This window comes from Pseudophryne corroboree, chromosome 7 (genome assembly GCF_028390025.1).
Source record: "Pseudophryne corroboree isolate aPseCor3 chromosome 7, aPseCor3.hap2, whole genome shotgun sequence".
In the NCBI taxonomy this organism is placed as follows: Eukaryota; Metazoa; Chordata; class Amphibia; order Anura; family Myobatrachidae; genus Pseudophryne; species Pseudophryne corroboree.
Genome location: NC_086450.1, coordinates 498,054,714 through 498,074,877, shown reverse-complemented (window position 1 = coordinate 498,074,877; position 20,164 = coordinate 498,054,714). Strand labels below are relative to the sequence as shown.

The window sequence follows — 20,164 nt, the reverse complement described above, 5'->3', positions numbered from 1 at the left end:
TCCAGGCAACTGGAAACTCCCCCTGTGTTTGTCTATGGACATGATGGTACCATCCTTTACATTGCATTACTAGCTTGTTGGTGGTGACATACCACTGTCCCTCTTGTGCCTGTCAACATTCTTAATGTCAATAAGATAATTACATCCCGTACAGAAGGAACATCACAGAACAGTATAAGGAGGCACATTGTAGCATAGCAGGGAAGTAGATAACATCACAGAACAGTATAAGGAGGCACATTGTAGCATAGCAGGGAAGTAGATAACATCACAGAACAGCATAGAGGAGAGGTGTGCAGTGTAGTGCAACAGAAACGGTGACATCACTGAGCAGCATATACTGTAAGGGCACCAGATAGTACAGCAGGAAAGTAGATGACATCATAGAGTAGTATAGAGAGGCATAGGGCATCACAGGGGAACTATGTCTATCTGTAGGTAATGCCTTCTCAGCCTGTATAGTCTCTAGGAGCATAGGGCTATAAACAATCACCTTCCCCTTTACATAACCTACCACCTGGTGACTGAGGTGGGCTAAGCGAATGACAAAGCTATGAGAGGGTAAAGGAAGGAATAGCGTAATGCTGTCATCATACCAGGCTAATGCCCTTATTTATCAATGAGTGATAAATTTCACTGTGAGTGATAAATTGCACCAGCCAATCAGCTCCTAACTTCCATGTCACAGGCTGGGTTTGAAAAATGACAGTTAGGAGCTGGTTGGCTGGTGCAATTTATCACTCACAGTGAAATTTATCACTCATTGATAAATAAGGGCATTAGTATTCATAGGCTATGACAGAAAGCTGTAGAGCAGTGGGAAGGATCTGTATATAAGCAGGGCCAGATTAACAATGGGGCGGATGGAGCTACAGCTCCAGGCCTCCACATGAAAATAGGACCATCACATGGGCAGCATGATGATTACTAGCCACCAGCTGGCAACATGGGGGGTAATTCTGAGTTGATCGCAGCAGCAAGTTTGTTAGCAATTGGGCAAAACCATGGCCCTCATTCCGAGTTGTTCGCTCGTTAGCAGCTTTTAGCAGCATTGCACACGCTAGGCCGCCGCCCTCTGGGAGTGTATCTTGGCTTTGCAGAATAGCGAACGAAAGATTTGCAGAATTGCGATTAGAAATTTCTTTGCAGTTTCCGAGTAGCTCCACACTTACTCCTACACTGCGATCAGTTCAGTCAGTTTCGTTCCTGGTTTGACGTCACAAACACGCCCAGTGTTCGCCCAGCCAATCCCCCATTTCTCCAGACACTCCCGCGTTTTTCCCAGAAACTGTAGCGTTTTTTCACACACACCCATAAAACGGCCAGTTTCTGCCCAGAAACACCCACTTCCTGTCAATCACACTCCGATCACCAGAACGAAGAATATCTTTGTTAAGCCAAACTTTTTAGCAAATTTACTTGGCGCAGACGCACTGCGAACATTGCGCATGCGCAGTTTGCGACTTATCGCACCAATGCGAAGAAAACTAACGAGCGAACAACTCGGAATGAGGGCCCATGTGCACTGCAGGGGGGGGGGGCAGATGTAACATGTGCAGAGAGAGTTAGAATTGGGTGGGTTATTTAGTTTCTGTGCAGGGTAAATACTGGCTGCTTTATTTTTACACTGCAATTTAGATTTCAGTTTGAATACACCCCACCCAAATCTAACTCTCTCTGCACATGTTATATCTGCCTCCCCTGCAGTGCACATGGTTTTGCCCAATTGCTAACAAAGTTCCTGCTGCGATCAACTTGGAATTACCCCCATGGTCGGCCATAAATCATAACTATTACGATTGCATTTCTATTTTTCTCACAAAGGGGAACATGTACTAAGCAATGATAAAAGTGGAGAAGTGAGCCAGTGGAGAAGTTGCCCATGGCAACCAATCAGCTGCTCTGTATACGTTTATAAATGTTACGTCAATGCTGTTTGGCTGCCATGGGCAACTTCTCCACTGGCTCACTGCTTAGTACATGTCCCCCAAAATTATGCAATCTTTTATATGTTATTGACATATATAGGGAGACATTGGCGCTAACAGTGTAGGGGTGTTCACGCCCACGTGGCTCTTACCACATCCACACAGCACTGATCACACCTCCCCATTTCCCACAATAGGCCTTTGAATATTTTCAGCCCCAGGCCTAAGTGGCCCTTAATCCGGCCAGAGCCGGCCCTAACCAATATGATGCCCTAGGCAAGATTTTGGTTGGTGCCCCCTAGCACCACCGCTGGTCCCACCTCTGACCTTGCACTTCTTTCCCAGCACCATCACCCCTCACCCATAACAGTCCTTATTTTGGTGTTTGTACCCCCTATATTTTAAATAGGAGCAGTTCGCACATTTGGTGCACAGCCCAAAAAGGGGTGTGTTTTTGCTGGCAAGGGGCATGGCCACACAATAGTAACCCCAATTCCAAATACGCCACACAGTACTGCAACTTTATTCACATTTGATCATGCGATAGTGTCCATAATTCATATTACATCCCACAGTAGTATCACTTTACCTTATAAACGTTACTCCTCACAGTAGAGCCCCTTGTTCACATTACATCACACTGAATTGCTCCTTATTCACATTACACCACACCCTATTGCTCTTTATTCACATTAGACGACACAGTAGTGCCCTTTCTATACGCAACACCACATAGAAAAGCACCTTAAACACATAATTCCACACAGTAATGCCCCTAACACATATGAGACACATTATTAATGTCCAATACTGTACACATTATGACAACCTTTATTAATGCCCTTTTACACATAATGTCCCTTACACATATGCCGCACATTATTAATGCCCTAATACACATAATGACACACATCGTGCCCCCTACACATTTGCTGCACATTGTTAGTGCCCCTATACACATAATGACACATCCAGTAGTACCCTGTTACACATACAGTATGCCACACATTATGAATGCCCTTATACAAATAATGACACACATAGTGCCCCTTACACATATATTGCACATTATTAATGCATTTTTACATGACACACATAATGCTCCTTACACATATTCCGAACACTACTGCACAACCAACCCACTCACATGCACACAGCACTCACACTGCCACTAACACTGTGACCTCTGCCTCTGCTTGGATACAGAAGTGTCCTCATAAATCTTGCCTCAGTGCTAACGTCGGGCACATTTTTTAATGAAAATGCATCTTATTTGCATTGTTATGTGGCTAGGATGCACAAGCAGCTTCTGCTGATTAAAATGATATGCAGCATGCCTATATACTGTATGAGACTGTGGCTGTATCTGTATATGAAATGCTACATACAGAATATAGGCATGCCGCATATCATTTTAATCAGCAGAAGCTGCTGATGCCCCTGGGCATATCAAATGCCCTAGGCAATTGCCTAGTTTGCCTATAGCTATGGCCGGCTCTGAATCCGGCCCTGTATATAAGAGTACCTGAGCATCTAGATAGAATTTCAATTGAAAACACACATACTGTACACTTACTACAAGCTCTACTGATCAGATGTAAACTAAGCAAGCTGAGTATTAAGGGGGGTACACACGGAGAGATCCATTCTTAAAATCTAAGCAATCTGACTAGATTGCTTAGATTTTACGCACGGGTCTGCCGTGTGTATGCTCTCCAGCGATAGTGATGAGCGGCCCAGCTTCGCTATTGCCTGTGCTAGATTGGCCTGCATGCAGGCTCAATCTAGCGGGTAGCTCACTTCAGCGATGTGTGAAGTGAGTGGCCCACCGTCGTCGCCCCCCCCCCCCCCCCCCCCTCGCTCAGCACATTGCGCTGTGCGGGGGCTGAGATGTGTGCTGAGCGGTCTGTCCCCTGTCAGTACTGGCCTTTAGGGAGGGGATCAGCTAACAATTAGTGGAAACTAATTACCAGGTTACCTATCTGCAAAAATAACAGCAAAATGCAAGGTTTGTGGTTCTAAATCCAATAGTAATTACTCCAACACTTGAATCAAATCACAATTCCTGTATTGATGAAAAAAAAAAATGCTGTGTTAAAAAATTGCTTATTCAACCTCAGGATTCTGCTCCACCTTATGATAATCTAATTACACCGTGGTGATAGTTCAGACAATTAGGCGACAGGTTTCTTTAAGAACTAAACAGGCCCTAACAGATATTATAGAGCAAAAATCTCAGCAGTCCATTTGTCCTGTTTGTCTCTCAGGGGCAGGTGTATTAAACCTGGAGAAGTGATAAAGCAGTGATAAGTGCAAAGTGATAATGCACCAGCCAATCAGCTCCAATATGTAAATTGACAGTTATGAGCTGATTGGCTGGTAAAGTTATCACCTTGCACTTATCACTGCTTTATCACTTCTCCAGGCTTAATACATCTACCCCTCAATACCTCAGCTTTGGTGATAATCATTTTCCTTGATGGGATGTCGGTCACGCTGCGCAATCACCGCTTACACTCTTCTCGATAACATCATTGTACTACAAACACGTTGTAATGCATTCTACAGCGTAATTCACTGTAATTGTCATTATGACAGATTTTAAGAATAAATACAGGAATTGTGAAGTGTTCTGTTGGGAACCACATTGTCAATGTATGTGCCATGTGGCAGCAACTGAACACTTTTATAGAATATTGTGGAGTTTTTATGTTTGGTAACGCAGTATAAGGGCACAGCATACTTACATATATACAAAGGCATCTTTTGGCTGCTTTCTGAGCACCACGATACACAGGGACCTCTGACTGTAATCATTGTCTTGCTCGGCCTAATCCTCATATTTCTTCCTTTTAGTTGCTGGTTTTGCATTTGAAGAGGAGCCCAAGGAAACTGATCAAGAAGCGACACCTAAAGGTGAGCAGTGGCAGTGCAGACAGAGAATAGGCCACCTCTACTATGTGCTTTGGCACCAAAAGGGGGAGTAGGGTACTCTTTATCCGGACACGGGCTTGTGGAGGGGGCAGGCCCGTGTATGCTCCTGATGGCCCTGACTAGGGGCCTAATTCAGGCTGGATCGCAAATCGCGTTCCAACCGGAATTTTTACGACCAGCCCACGGGCGCAAGTGCAGCGCTGGTCCTGCACATGCACCCGCACTTTCTGTGCGGGGCCCGCAGTAAATGCGATCGCATCTGCCTGTCAGTCGGGCAGAGGCGGTCATGGGTTAGGGTGGGGGCGGGCAACGCTCTGTTTCCAGGGGCAGGTGCGGCTGAATGGGGTCGTGTCAGGGGTATGATCATGGCAGCAGCGTGACATCACACACAGCCGCCACGATCAAGAGTACAGCTGCGGGACTCCTGCGTGCGCAGCTAAGCTGCGCCGGCAGGAGCCGTCCTCTGTTTCTGCTAACAAGCATAAATTGCGACATGACTGCAATTTTTGCTTGTTGAAGGGGCGGGGGAGGGGAAGGCAGCGCCAGTATGCTAGGAATAGGTTTTAATTAGCAGAATTTGCTATCCTTACTGAATTAGGCCCTATGGGGGTCATTCCGAGGTGATCGCTAGCTGAAAATGTTCGCTGTGCTGCGATTAAGGAAAAAAAGTTACTTCTGTGCCTGCGGCGCAGTGCGCGACATACTTTCACAACGGCCGATATAGTTTCACACAAGGTCTAGTGAAGCATTTTAGTCGCACTGCTGGCCGCAGAGTGATTGACAGGAAGAGGGCATTTCTGAGTGTCAACTGACCGTTTTCAGGGAGTGTTCGAAAAAACGCAGGCGTGGCAGGAAAAACGCAGGCATGGTTGGACGAACGCAGGGCGTGTTTGTGACATCAAAACAGGAACTGAACAGTCTGAAGTGATCGCAAGCACTGAGTAGGTCTGGAGCTACTCTGAAACTGCACAATATTTTTTTGTAGCCGCTCTGCGATCCTTTCGTTCGCACTTCTGCTAAGCTAAAATACACTCCCAGTGGGAGGCGGCATAGCGTTTGCACGGTTGCTAAAAACTGCTAGCGAGCGATCAACTCGGAATGACCCCCTATGTGCAGATGGCAAATCAACTACAATTGCAATTTACAAATGGGCAGATGGAAAGGGTAGGATAATACAGCAGAAGGTAAGAAAGAGGAAAACAAACCTGAAAGAAACTAAAAACACAGACTATCAGCTAGAATGTTAGAATAGAGAGTGGTCCGGGAGGTGGGGTGCAGGGAGTAGTGCTATTATATACAATATACAATTTTTGTGACTAAATTAGCACAGGTGAAAGAGAACCCATAAGACATGTCTGTGAATACGCTGTATTGTACTTACAGTTACGCCTCCTCTCCCTGAACCCACCAGAGAGCACTTTGTGACGGCACGCCGGGGGGCTACGGTGAGTCCGCTCCTAGACACAGTCTGAAGAGACTGCTGACAGGTGAACACTGTGACGCTGTCCACAGCAATCCAGCTAATCAGGAGAAGATGCGAGAGCTCTACAACCATGCCAGATCCTGGGGGGACACCGACAAGGACGTCTTCTATGAAGCCCTGAAGATACAGTACATAGGGGCATATCCAATTAGCCGCTGGTATATAGTTTTGTGCGAGAGGGAAATACTGACGCTGATCTCTTGCCTAATTTTGAATTTGCGCACTTGTGATTTGAGCGAAATCCAATTAAAAACTTGTCTCGCATGTAATTTGTATTGAGATGTGGGACAGACCTGTAACCGAAATTTCACACGTCGTATACACTATAAACCTTGCCGGGTGGTTACAGCATCCAATCTGGAAGAAGCTGCTGAAGGAGAACGGCAGAAGCAGATCCAGATTGAAGATATTGCTCTATTTCTCCTACGTCCTAGAGGATGCTGGGGTCCATATTAGTATCGTGGGGCTCACCAGCGCCATTTTCTCTCCACAGCTCCGCTGAGAGGAAGCTCCCCAGACTCTCCCCTGCAGAATCACGGTAGAAAGAGGGTAAAAAGAGAGGGGGGGCACATAAATTTAGCGCAATAATCACAAATACAGCAGCTACTGGGTAAACACTAAGTTACTGTCTAATTTCTGGGTATATAGCGCTGGGGTGTGTGCTGGCATACTCTCTCGCGGTCTCTCCAAAAGGCCTTGTGGGGGAATTGTCTTCAAAAAGAGCATCCCCTGTGTGTGTGGTGTGTCGGTACGCTTGTGTAAACATGTTTGACGAGGAAGGCTATATGGAAGCAGAGCAGGTGCAGATGAATGTGGTGTCTCCGCCGACGGCGCCGACACCTGATTGGATGGATATGTGGAAGGTTTTAAATGATAATGTTAATTCCTTGCATAAAAGGTTGGATAAAGCTGAAGCCTTGGGACAGTCAGGGTCTCAACCCATCCTACAGCGTCAGAGGCCGTCAGGGTCTCAGAAGCGCCCACTATCCCAAATTGTTGACACAGATGCCGACACGGATTCTGACTCCAGTGTCGATGGCGATGATGCAAAGTTGCAGCCTAAAATGGCTAAAGCCATCCGCTACATGTTTATAGCAATGAAAGATGTGTTACACATCACAGAGGAAACCCCAGTCCATGACAAGAGGGTTCATATGTATGGGGAGAAAAGGCAAGAGGTGACCTTTCCCCTTCACATGAATTAAATGAGCTATGTGAAAAGGCTTGGGAATCTCCAGATAAGAAGGTGCAGATTTCCAAACGGTTACTTATGGCGTATCCTTTCCCGCCAACGGACAGGTTACGCTGGGAATCATCCCCTAGGGTAGACAAAGCGTTGACGCGCTTATCTAAAAAGGTGACCCTGCCGTCACAGGATACAGCCTCCCTAAAGGATCCTGCAGATAGGAAACAGGAGGTATCCTGAAATCTGTTTCTACGCATTCAGGTACCTTACTGAGGCCGGCAATTGCGTCGGCCTGGGTGTGTAGTGCTGTAGCAGCATGGACGGATACCTTGTCTGAGGACCTTGATACCTTGGACAAGGATACTATATTAATGACCCTGGGGCATATAAAAGACGCTGTCCTATATATGAGAGATGCTCATAGAGACATTAGCCTGCTGGGCTATAGAATAAATGCAATGTCGATTTCTGCCAGAAGGGTCTTATGGACTCGGCAATGGACAGGGGATGCCGACTCAAAAAACCACATGGAGGTTTTACCTTATAAAGGTGAGGAATTGTTTGGGGATGGTCTCTCGGACCTGGTTTCAACAGCTACGGCTGGGAAGTCAATTTTTTTGCCATACATTCCCTCACAGCCCAAGAAAGCACCGTATTACCAAATGCAGTCCTTTCGATTACAAAGAGGCAAGAAAGTCAGAGGTGCGTCCTTTCTTACCAGAGGCAGGGGTAGAGGAAAGAAGCTGCACAATACAGCTAGTTCCCAGGAACAGAAGTCCTCCCCGGCTTCCACTAAATCCACCGCATGACGCTGGGGCTCCACAGGTGGAGCCAGGAGCGGTGGGGGCGCGTCTCCGAGCTTTCAGCAACCAGTGGGTTCGCTCACAGGTGGATCCCTGGGCTATACGGATTGTGTCTCAGGGATACAAGCTGGATTTCGAGGTCATGCCCCCTCACCGTTACCTCAAATCGGCCCTGCCAGCATCCCCCATGGAAAGGGAAGTAGTGTTAGCGGCTATTCACAAATTATATCTCCAGGAGGTGGTGGTAAAGGTTCCCCTCCTTCAGCAGGGAAGGGGTTACTATTCCACAATGTTTGTGGTACCGAAACCGGACGGTTCGGTCAGACCCATATTGAATTTAAAATCCCTAAACATTTACCTGAAAAGGTTCAAGTTCAAGATGGAATCGCTCAGAGCGGTCATTGCAAGCCTGGAAGAGGGGGATTTTATTGTGTCTCTGGACATAAAGGATGCGTACCTGCATGTCCCCATTTATCCACCTCATCAGGAGTACCTCAGATTTGTGGTACAGGACTGTCATTACCAATTCCAGACGTTGCCGTTTGGTCTCTCCACGGCACGAGAATATTTACCAAGGTAATGGCGGAGATGATGGTGCTCCTACGAAAGCAAGGAGTCACAATTATCCCGTACTTGGACGATCTCCTCATAAAGGCGAGGTCCAGAGAGCAGTTGCTGATCAGCGTAGCTCACTCTCAGGAGGTGTTACAACAACACGGCTGGATTCTAAATATTCCAAAGTCGCAGCTGATTCCTACGACGAGACTGCCCTTCCTGGGCATGATTCTGGACTCAGTCCAGAAGAAGGTGTTTCTCCTGGAGGAGAAGGCCCAGGAGCTAGTGACTCTAGTCAGGGGCCTCTTAAAGCCAAAACAGGTGTCGGTGCATCACTGCACGCGAATCCTGGGAAAGATGGTGGCATCTTACGAAGCCATCTCCTTCGGCAGGTTCCATGCGAGGAACTTTCAGTGCGATCTGTTGGACAAGTGGTCCGGATCGCATCTTCAGATGCATCAGCTGATTACCCTATCCCCCAGGGCCAGGGTGTCTCTTCTGTGGTGGCTGCAGAGTGCTCACCTTCTCGAAGGCCGCAGGTTCGGCATACAGGACGGGGTCCTGGTGACCACGGATGCAAGCCTCCGAGGATGGGGGGCAGTCACTCAGGGAAGAAACTTCCAAGGGCTGTGGTCAAGTCAGGAGGCTTGTCTGCACATCAACATCCTGGAACTAAGGGCCATATACAACGCCCTGAGTCAAGCGGAGCCTCTGTTACGAAACCAACTGGTGCTGATTCAGTCAGACATCACCGCAGTGGCTCATGTAAACCGCCAGGGTGGCACAAGAAGCAGGGTGGTGGTGGCGGAAGCCACCAGAATTCTTCGTTGGGCAGAGAATCACGTGCAAGCACTGTCAGCAGTGTTCATTCCGGGAGTGGACAACTGGGAAGCAGACTTCCTCAGCAGACATGACCTCCACCCGGGAGAGTGGGGACCTCATCAGGAAGTCTTCACGCAGATTATAAATCGGTGGGAACTGCCACAGGTGGACATGATGGCAACCCGCCTCAACAAAAAGCTGCAGAGGTATTGCGCCAGGTCAAGAGACCCTCAGGCGATAGCAGTGGACGCACTAGTAACACCGTGGGTGTTCCAGTCGGTCTATGTGTTTCCTCCTCTTCCTCTCATATCCAAGGTGCTGAGAATCATAAGAAAAAGAGGAGTGAGAACAATACTCATTGTTCCAGATTGGCCAAGAAGGACTTGGTACCCAGAACTGCAAGAAATGTGTCACAACTGAGGGCCTGAGCTGACGGGAGGCAGCCTCAGTTGTAGGGGCTGAGATGTAACGGAACCTGGGAGGTTGTATCAGACCCCTAGACATGTAAGTAACATGTAGAATAACTGCCCGAAGGCGTGACCACGACAACCAGGATAAAAGTCAATGATGTTTATTATGACAAACTCCGTAACACAGCAGCAGTAAAGGAAACATAAAAGTCAACAGAGGATAAATACAATTCCTGGGTACTACAGGGTGGCAAGGGCCACAGGCACTGGTAGTGTGAGACAGTTCTTATAATCTTCTAGTTGGAAAGTCCTTACCAGGCCTGACTGTAGCAATGGAGAGAACCCAGGATCGTACCAGCTGGTGTTCCAGGAAAGGCTGGGCTGCTGAAGATAAAACGGCTGCTGTGGATACTGGCTGGAACCAGACTGTTGTTGGTACGGAGTGGATACTGGCTGGAACCAGTTATATAATGAACGAACTTGAGAGCGATGAAATAATAATACCGGTGGAGAGTGGTAAACTGCAGAAAGGACACCGGCCCTTTAAGAGAAGCTGTACACTGCTGGAAGCTGGGCTGGAAGCAGGTGATTGACAATGAAGTTTGGAGTTTGAGAGCGGTGAAATAATAATACCGGTGGAGAGTGGTAAACTGCAGAAAAGGACACCGGCCCTTTAAGAGAAGCTGTACACTGCTGGAAGCTGGGCTGGAAGCAGGTGATTGTTTGAGAGCGGTGAAATAATAATACCGGTGGAGAGTGGTAAACTGCAGAAAGGACACCGGCCCTTTAAGAGAAGCTGTACACTGCTGGAAGCTGGGCTGGAAGCAGGTGATTGATGTAACTGGAAACAGGTGAGTCCAGAATGGATCGGAGAGTCAGGCTACACCGCAGATGGAATGCTGGTGTGGGTCTCTATAGCAGAAGTCTGGAGACAGGAGCTGGAACCTGGAAGACAACCACAGGAGAGAGACAAACTGGAACTAGGTTAGACAACCAAAGCACTGACGCCTTCCTTGCTCAGGCACAGCTTACTTATACCTGCAGCAAGGAAGGGGTTGGCTAGGCAATTATGCAAATCAACAATACAGACAGCAGATTGGTGGAAATGATCAGATGACAAAATCCAAGATGGCTGCGCCCATGCAGACACTTGGAGGGAAGTTTGGTTTGTAATCCATGTGAGAATTAAAACAGTAATGGCGACGCCGGCCACAGGAGACAGGAGACGCCAGACTGACAAGCGCACATTTAACCATGCGGGCACAGCGGAGGCCGCGGCTGATGAAATCACCACTCTGACATTCTGCATGTGGAAACTCAGGAACAGCGGGATCCGGTCCTGGAACGCTGAGCCAGCCTTAGGAGGCATCTGAAGGGTAAGTAATGGCGTCCAGATACCCGGATCGTGACAAAATGCTCACAGAGGACCCATGGCCTCTGCCTCTAAGACAGGACCTGTTGCAACAGGGGCCTTGTCTGTTCCAAGACTTACCGCAGCTGCGTTTGACGGCATGGCGGTTGAACGCCGGATCCTAGCAGAAAAAGGCATTCCGGATGAAGTTATTCCTACGCTAATAAAGGCTAGGAAGGACGTAACAGCAAAACATTATCACCGGATATGGCGAAAATATGTTGCTTGGTGTGAGGCCAGGAAGGCCCCTACAGAGGAATTCCAGCTGGGCCGGTTCCTTCACTTCCTACAGTCGGGAGTGACTATGGGCTTAAAATTGGGGTCCATAAAGGTCCAGATTTCAGAAGGAATTGGCGTCTCTTCCAGAGGTTCAGTTAAAGGAGTGCTGCATATTCAGCCCCCTTTTGTGCCACCAGTGGCACCTTGGGATCTTAACGTGGTGTTGAGTTTCCTGAAATCTCACTGGTTTGAGCCACTTAAGACCGTGGAGTTAAAGTACCTCACGTGGAAAGTGGTCATGCTATTGGCCTTAGCTTCGGCTAGGCGTGTGTCAGAATTGGCGGCTTTGTCATGTAAAAGCCCCCATCTGGTTTTCCATATGGACAAGGCACAATTACGGACTCGGCCGCAATTTCTGCCGAAGGTGGTGTCATCTTTTAATTTGAACCAACCCATTGTGGTGCCTGTGGCTACTCGTGACTTGGAGGATTCCGAGTTACTAGATGTAGTCGGGGCTTTGAAGGTTTATGTAGCCAGGACGGCTAGAGTCAGAAAAACTGACTCGCTGTTTATCCTGTATGCTTCCAACAAGCTGGGTGCTCCTGCTTCAAAGCAAACTATTGCTCGCTGGATCTGTAACACGATTCAGCAGGCTCATTCTGTGGCGGTAATGTCAAAGTGTGGGATGGTGTGGCCGTGGCGCCCTCTCTTGGTGGTGTGGTGTTTATGACCAAAGCAATGGTCACTCTAATAATAGGATGTTAGGTTCAGTGGTATTGTGAAGATCTGAATACTGGTGTTTTCAATGAAACATATTTAATGACATATATCACATATATACAAATAAAAGCATACCAAAATGGTAAGCTTGGAGCCGTAGGTGTTAGAAGAAGTAGGGTGAAAAAATGATACACCCTGCTTAGGCTCCAAAGCTTACTGACAAGTCATAAGTCCCTCGATGGATGTGGTTGAGTGTGCAGAAATAGCTCAGGTCACTAATCAAACAAAAAGGAAAGCATACCGGAGTGGTAGCTAAGGAGCCGCAGGTCTCGATGAAAAGCAGAGTGGTCTAGACTTCACCCTGCTCTGGCTCCAAAGCTAAGTCACAGAGGCAGACGTCCCGCGGATGAAGAGTGTAGAGTTTCCAATGTGTTCAAATAGCCAACGCGTTTCGAGATTATCCAATCTCTTCCTCAGGGCTTGATGGTGATGTCTGTCTCCAGAGATGGCTTTTAAAGATGGTGGCGAAGTGCTTCCAGGTCATGGGTCAATTAGTTGGCAAATGTTCATTTACGTATATTTATAGTTTTGATTGTTTTTGAATGGATATGTGTGGTTACTAGAAATGATTTTTTGTAAATAAGTAACATAATGAGTGCTAGATTGATGAAAATCAGCAAAATTGAAAAAACGGAAAAAACGGAAGTGACCCGGACCGGAAGTTACAAACCGGAAGTGGGGCGGCTGTGTGCGAGCAGGTAGTTAATGTGTTAATAGTTTATAACATACTTTGGCACCATGCAGACTGAAATAGCAATGGTGCAGTGGGGTGTCTATTCTTACAGTGTGGAACAAGAGGAGAAAACAAATCGCCGCAAAAAAACGGAAAACCGGAAGTGACGGGTGGTTTTGCGTTCCACCGACCGGAAGTCACGGGTTATTTTGCGTTCCACCGACCGGAAGTGACGCGCTTATTTGCGTGTCACACTGGGAAATGCTGTGAAAAAGCTAAAATAATGCCCAGGATGAATAGATAGGTGAAAAATAGTGGGATTAAGGTGAACAGTAATCCCTATAGCGGAAGGACTGTGATGCTTGGAGTATGTGTACATAATACATAATAATGAATGGTGATGTTCATATTTTGTCCTAAAACAGATGTCCAGGTATAAAACTGAAATGAAGTCTTGAATAAAGGTCTTGAGAAAATTCTTGATTGACGTCTTTATTGCTCCATTAATCCTCGTGATAAAAGAGAAGAGGAACAGTGTAATGGGTTAGAAATCTGGTTTGGAACACGGTGTGTAACACAGAATGTGAAATTCAAAATAAGGGGGTATGATGACTATTGTAAGAACCATTTGAGTTCAAAGTCTTTATTCAAACCTTGAGGACACATAGACTGTAGTCTGAATATCAATTTCATTTCTGCTTTTGCCAAAATTTTTTCTGTGTTCCTGTCACGCCAGGTGGATTTAATGTGTTGTAAACCCACAAATTTCTTTATAGATGTGTATGAGCAATTGTGTTCAAGTTTGAAGTGTTCTGATAAGTTATGGGTGAGAAGCCCTTTTTTTATGTTGCGTAGATGTTCGGCAAGGCGAGTTTTTAAAGCTCTAGATGTCCGTCCAATGTATACTTTATCACACGAGCATTCGATTAAGTATACGACATTGCTAGTGTGACAAGTAATAAAATCCTTGATTTTGAAGCTGATGTTGTTGACAGTGATTTCCGTGTATTTTGATGTATCAGTCTTTACTTGTCGGCACGGAAGGCAAAGTCCGCATCTGTGGAAACCACTGGTCCTGATAGGGTTGATGTGATTCTGGGGTAAAGCGCTGTGGACTAGTTTGTCCTTGAGATTGGTTGCTTTGCGGTAAATGAATGTGGGTTTTTTTGGGATAATGTTTTTCAATGTGTCGTCCATACAAAGTAACTTCCAGTGCTTCCTGATGATGGATTCAACTTTTTTATGTTGATGGTCATACCCAGTGATAAATGACCATTGCGAATGGTTAGAGAATTTTTCATCATTGTTTCTCTTTTTGTTGTTATGGATAAGAGAGGTCCTGTCCTTATTCATTATTTCTGCTTGAATGGATTCTAATTTGTCGGGTAGGTATCCCTTTTCAATAAAGGCATTTTTTAATTCGTTGATCTGGGACCTACAGATAGTATCCTCGCTACAGTTCCTCCTGATTCTTAGAAATTGGCTTTTTGGTATGCCATTGAGCCAGTTAGCATGATGTTCGCTGTCTTTACTGATGTAGTTATTGGAGTCTGTGGGTTTTTTGTAGGTTTTAGTTTGGATAGTGTTGTCTTTGATATAAATGGATAGATCCAAAAAATTTATTATAGTTTTACTGTTTTCAAACGTGAAAACAATGTTTTTGTCATTATGATTGAGATATTCACAGAATGAAGTTAGACTCTCTTCTTCTTTGAAGGAGACTACTATCTCCAAAGAAGAGGGACAGCAATGGGTACGAAATTCGCACCGAGTTTTGCGAATCTCTTCATGGCCCATTGGGAAAAGGAGATCATTTACAACCAGAACCCTTGGAAAGATAATTTACTATCCTGGAATCGTTATATAGATGACGTGCTGTTTTTTTGGGAAGGAAACATGGAGAGTCTAACTTCATTCTGTGAATATCTCAATCATAATGACAAAAACATTGTTTTCACGTTTGAAAACAGTAAAACTATAATAAATTTTTTGGATCTATCCATTTATATCAAAGACAACACTATCCAAACTAAAACCTACAAAAAACCCACAGACTCCAATAACTACATCAGTAAAGACAGCGAACATCATGCTAACTGGCTCAATGGCATACCAAAAAGCCAATTTCTAAGAATCAGGAGGAACTGTAGCGAGGATACTATCTGTAGGTCCCAGATCAACGAATTAAAAAATGCCTTTATTGAAAAGGGATACCTACCCGACAAATTAGAATCCATTCAAGCAGAAATAATGAATAAGGACAGGACCTCTCTTATCCATAACAACAAAAAGAGAAACAATGATGAAAAATTCTCTAACCATTCGCAATGGTCATTTATCACTGGGTATGACCATCAACATAAAAAAGTTGAATCCATCATCAGGAAGCACTGGAAGTTACTTTGTATGGACGACACATTGAAAAACATTATCCCAAAAAAAACCACATTCATTTACCGCAAAGCAACCAATCTCAAGGACAAACTAGTCCACAGCGCTTTACCCCAGAATCACATCAACCCTATCAGGACCAGTGGTTTCCACAGATGCGGACTTTGCCTTCCGTGCCGACAAGTAAAGACTGATACATCAAAATACACGGAAATCACTGTCAACAACATCAGCTTCAAAATCAAGGATTTTATTACTTGTCACACTAGCAATGTCGTATACTTAATCGAATGCTCGTGTGGTAAAGTATACATTGGATGGACATCTAGAGCTTTAAAAACTCGCCTTGCCGAACATCTACGCAACATAAAAAAAGGGCTTCTCACCCATAACTTATCAGAACACTTCAAACTTGAACACAATTGCTCATACACATCTATAAAGAAATTTGTGGGTTTACAACACATTAAATCCACCTGGCGTGACAGGAACACAGAAAAAAATTTGGCAAAAGCAGAAATGAAATTGATATTCAGACTACAGTCTATGTGTCCTCAAGGTTTGAATAAAGACTTTGAACTCAAATGGTTCTTACAATAGTCATCATACCCCCTTATTTTGAATTTCACATTCTGTGTTACACACCGTGTTCCAAACCAGATTTCTAACCCATTACACTGTTCCTCTTCTCTTTTATCACGAGGATTAATGGAGCAATAAAGACGTCAATCAAGAATTTTCTCAAGACCTTTATTCAAGACTTCATTTCAGTTTTATACCTGGACATCTGTTTTAGGACAAAATATGAACATCACCATTCATTATTATGTATTATGTACACATACTCCAAGCATCACAGTCCTTCCGCTATAGGGATTACTGTTCACCTTAATCCCACTATTTTTCACCTATCTATTCATCCTGGGCATTATTTTAGCTTTTTCACAGCATTTCCCAGTGTGACACGCAAATAAGCGCGTCACTTCCGGTCGGTGGAACGCAAAATAACCCGTGACTTCCGGTCGGTGGAACGCAAAACCACCCGTCACTTCCGGTTTTCCGTTTTTTTGCGGCGATTTGTTTTCTCCTCTTGTTCCACACTGTAAGAATAGACACCCCACTGCACCATTGCTATTTCAGTCTGCATGGTGCCAAAGTATGTTATAAACTATTAACACATTAACTACCTGCTCGCACACAGCCGCCCCACTTCCGGTTTGTAACTTCCGGTCCGGGTCACTTCCGTTTTTTCCGTTTTTTCAACTTTGCTGATTTTCATCAATCTAGCACTCATTATGTTACTTATTTACAAAAAATCATTTCTAGTAACCACACATATCCATTCAAAAACAATCAAAACTATAAATATACGTAAATGAACATTTGCCAACTAATTGACCCATGACCTGGAAGCACTTCGCCACCATCTTTAAAAGCCATCTCTGGAGACAGACATCACCATCAAGCCCTGAGGAAGAGATTGGATAATCTCGAAACGCGTTGGCTATTTGAACACATTGGAAACTCTACACTCTTCATCCGCGGGACGTCTGCCTCTGTGACTTAGCTTTGGAGCCAGAGCAGGGTGAAGTCTAGACCACTCTGCTTTTCATTGAGACCTGCGGCTCCTAAGCTACCACTCCGGTATGCTTTCCTTTTTGTTTGATTAGTGACCTGAGCTATTTCTGCACACTCAACCACATCCATCGAGGGACTTATGACTTGTCAGTAAGCTTTGGAGCCTAAGCAGGGTGTATCATTTTTTCACCCTACTTCTTCTAACACCTACGGCTCCAAGCTTACCATTTTGGTATGCTTTTATTTGTATATATGTGATATATGTCATTAAATATGTTTCATTGAAAACACCAGTATTCAGATCTTCACAATACCACTGAACCTAACATCCTATTATTAGAGTGACCATTGCTTTGGTCATAAACACCACACCACCAAGAGAGGGCGCCACGGCCACACCATCCCACACTTTGACATTTCTGTTTTCTGGGGAAAGAGGAATTCCCCGAGGTGTATCCTAGGCTGCCCATTCTATCTCTTGCGCCCAATAAGTTTTCTCGCAACCCCGTTTCTACTCATTCTGTGGCGGGTTTGCCGCAGCCAAAATCAGTGAAAGCCCACTCCACAAGGAAGGTGGGCTCTTCTTGGGCGGCTGCCCGAGGGGTCTCGGCATTACAGCTTTGCCGAGCAGCTACTTGGACAGATTCAAACACTTTTGCAAAGTTTTACAAGTTTGATACCCTGGCTGAGGAGGACCTTGAGTTTGCTCATTCGGTGCTGCAGAGTCATCCGCACTCTCCCGCCCATTTGGGAGCTTTGGTATGATCCCCATGGTCCTTACGGAGTCCCCAGCATCCACTAGGACGTTAGAGAAAATAAGATTTTACTTACCGGTAAATCTATTTCTCGTAGTCCGTAGTGGATGCTGGGCGCCCGTCCCAAGTGCGGAATTCTTCTGCAATACTTGTATATAGTTATTGCTTATATAAGGGTTATTTTATGGTTGCATCAAGTTTATCTGATGCTCTGTTGTTGTTCATACTGTTAACTGGGTGTGGTTATCACGAGTTATACGGTGTGATTGGTGTGGCTGGTATGAGTCTTACCCTGGATTCCAAAATCCTTTCCTTGTACTGTCAGCTCTTCCGGGCACAGTTTCCTTAACTGAGGTCTGGAGGAGGGGCATAGAGGGAGGAGCCAGTGCACACCAGTAGTCAGAATTCTTTCTTAGATGCCCTGTCTCCTGCGGAGCCTGTCTATTCCCCATGGTCCTTACGGAGTCCCCAGCATCCACTACGGACTACGAGAAATAGATTTACCGGTAAGTAAAATCTTATTTTTCTCTGCCTGCAGACATCAGCGCTGTCCCTCCACGTCAGCTCCAGATATTTGTAAGGTAGCAGGGGGTTGTAGAAGGGGGGGTGGGGGGGGAGGCAGGGTATACTGTGTCTACCTATTAAGGAGCACACAGTCAGCGCGGGGGTTGGGATTCCCTATACCTCAAAAGGCAGCGCTGTGTGTGGGTTGGCTCCAATCTCTGTGTCTCTCTGCCATTCTTGGGGGGGAAACACTGTCTGCCCTTACCCTGTATGTTTGTGGGGTGTGTGGGGATTGCAAGCAGTCATGTCTTGAGACTCTGTCTCATATGCTGCAGAGGATTTATCTTCTCAGGAAGACCCCATTCCATGTAATCAGGATTGCACTGTTGTAGCGCAGATACCGGCTAGGGAACCGGAGTGGTTAGCCTCTCTTAAGGGGGCTATTTCTCAGATTTCTGAGATGGTTGCGCAGACTGAGAATGCAACTCAGGTTTTACAGTCCTCTATGGCAGTATGGTCCGGTTCTGTTCCCTCGGGTCCCCCTGCTGTACACTCTCAAAAAAGTGCTCTTGCCCATATTACGCAGGATGACACGGATACAGATTCTGACACAGCAGACGGTGATAGGGATGTGTTGAGGGGGGCGGCATCACTTACTAAGGGGGTGCAGTTGATGATTGAGGCCATTAAAGATGTGTTAAATATTGCTGACACAACTCCTGAGCAGGTTGAGGAGGCTTACTTCACAGACAGTAAGAAAGCCCCTCTCACCTTCCCTGCATCTAAAGAATTAAATGCTATATTTGAAAAATCCTGGGAAAATCCGGAGAAAAAACTCCAGATCCCAAAAAGAGTTCTGGTTGCTTTTCCCTTCCCTGAGGAAGATAGGAAAAAAGGGGAGACCCCGCCTATAGTTGACGCATCTGTTTCCAGGCTGTCAAAGGAGGTGGTCTTACCTGTCCCGGGATCTACGTTGAAAGAACCGGCAGATCGCAAGGTTGACACTACGCTCAAGTCCATATACACAGCTTCAGGGGCGATACTGCGGCCTATTATTGCCTGTGCATGGATTTCTAAAGCTATATGAAAGTGGTCAGGCACATTACTAGAAGGCTTGTGTCACAACTGAGGGCCTGAGCTGACGGGAGGCAGCCTCAGTTGTAGGGGCTGAGATGTCACGGAACCTGGGAGGTTGTATCAGACCCCTAGACATGTAAGTAACATGTAGAATAACTGCCCGAAGGCGTGACCACGACAACCAGGATAAAAGTCAATGATGTTTATTATGACAAACTCCGTAACACAGCAGCAGTAAAAGGAAACATAAAAGTCAACAGAGGATAAATACAATTCCTGGGTACTACAGGGTGGCAAGGGCCACAGGCACTGGTAGTGTGAGACAGTTCTTATAATCTTCTAGTTGAAAAGTCCTTACCAGGCCTGACTGTAGCAATGGAGAGAACCCAGGATCGTACCAGCTGGTGTTCCAGGAAAGGCTGGGCTGTTGAAGATAAAACGGCTGCTGTGGATACTGGCTGGAACCAGACTGTAGTTGATACGGAGTGGATACTGGCTGGGACCAGTTAAATAATAAACAAACTTGAGAGCGATGAAATAATAATACCGGTGGAGAGTGGTAAACTGCAGAAAAGGACACCGGCCCTTTAAGAGAAGCTGTACACTGCTGGAAGCTGGGCTGGAAGCAGGTGATTGTTTGAGAGCGGTGAAATAA

At 45.8% G+C, this 20,164-nt stretch overlaps 1 protein-coding gene across 1 annotated transcript in view; it reads left to right on the top strand.

Moving 5' to 3' along the window:
- Positions 1 to 20,164, top strand: part of LOC134943924 (apoptosis-associated speck-like protein containing a CARD) — a 100,573-nt gene that overhangs the window by 48,166 nt on the left and 32,243 nt on the right. The window contains exons 2-3 of the mRNA XM_063932486.1: positions 4,785 to 4,844; positions 6,246 to 6,307. Coding sequence (XP_063788556.1) covers positions 4,785 to 4,844; positions 6,246 to 6,307 — 122 coding nt within the window. The remainder of the gene's footprint in view (positions 1 to 4,784; positions 4,845 to 6,245; positions 6,308 to 20,164) is intronic.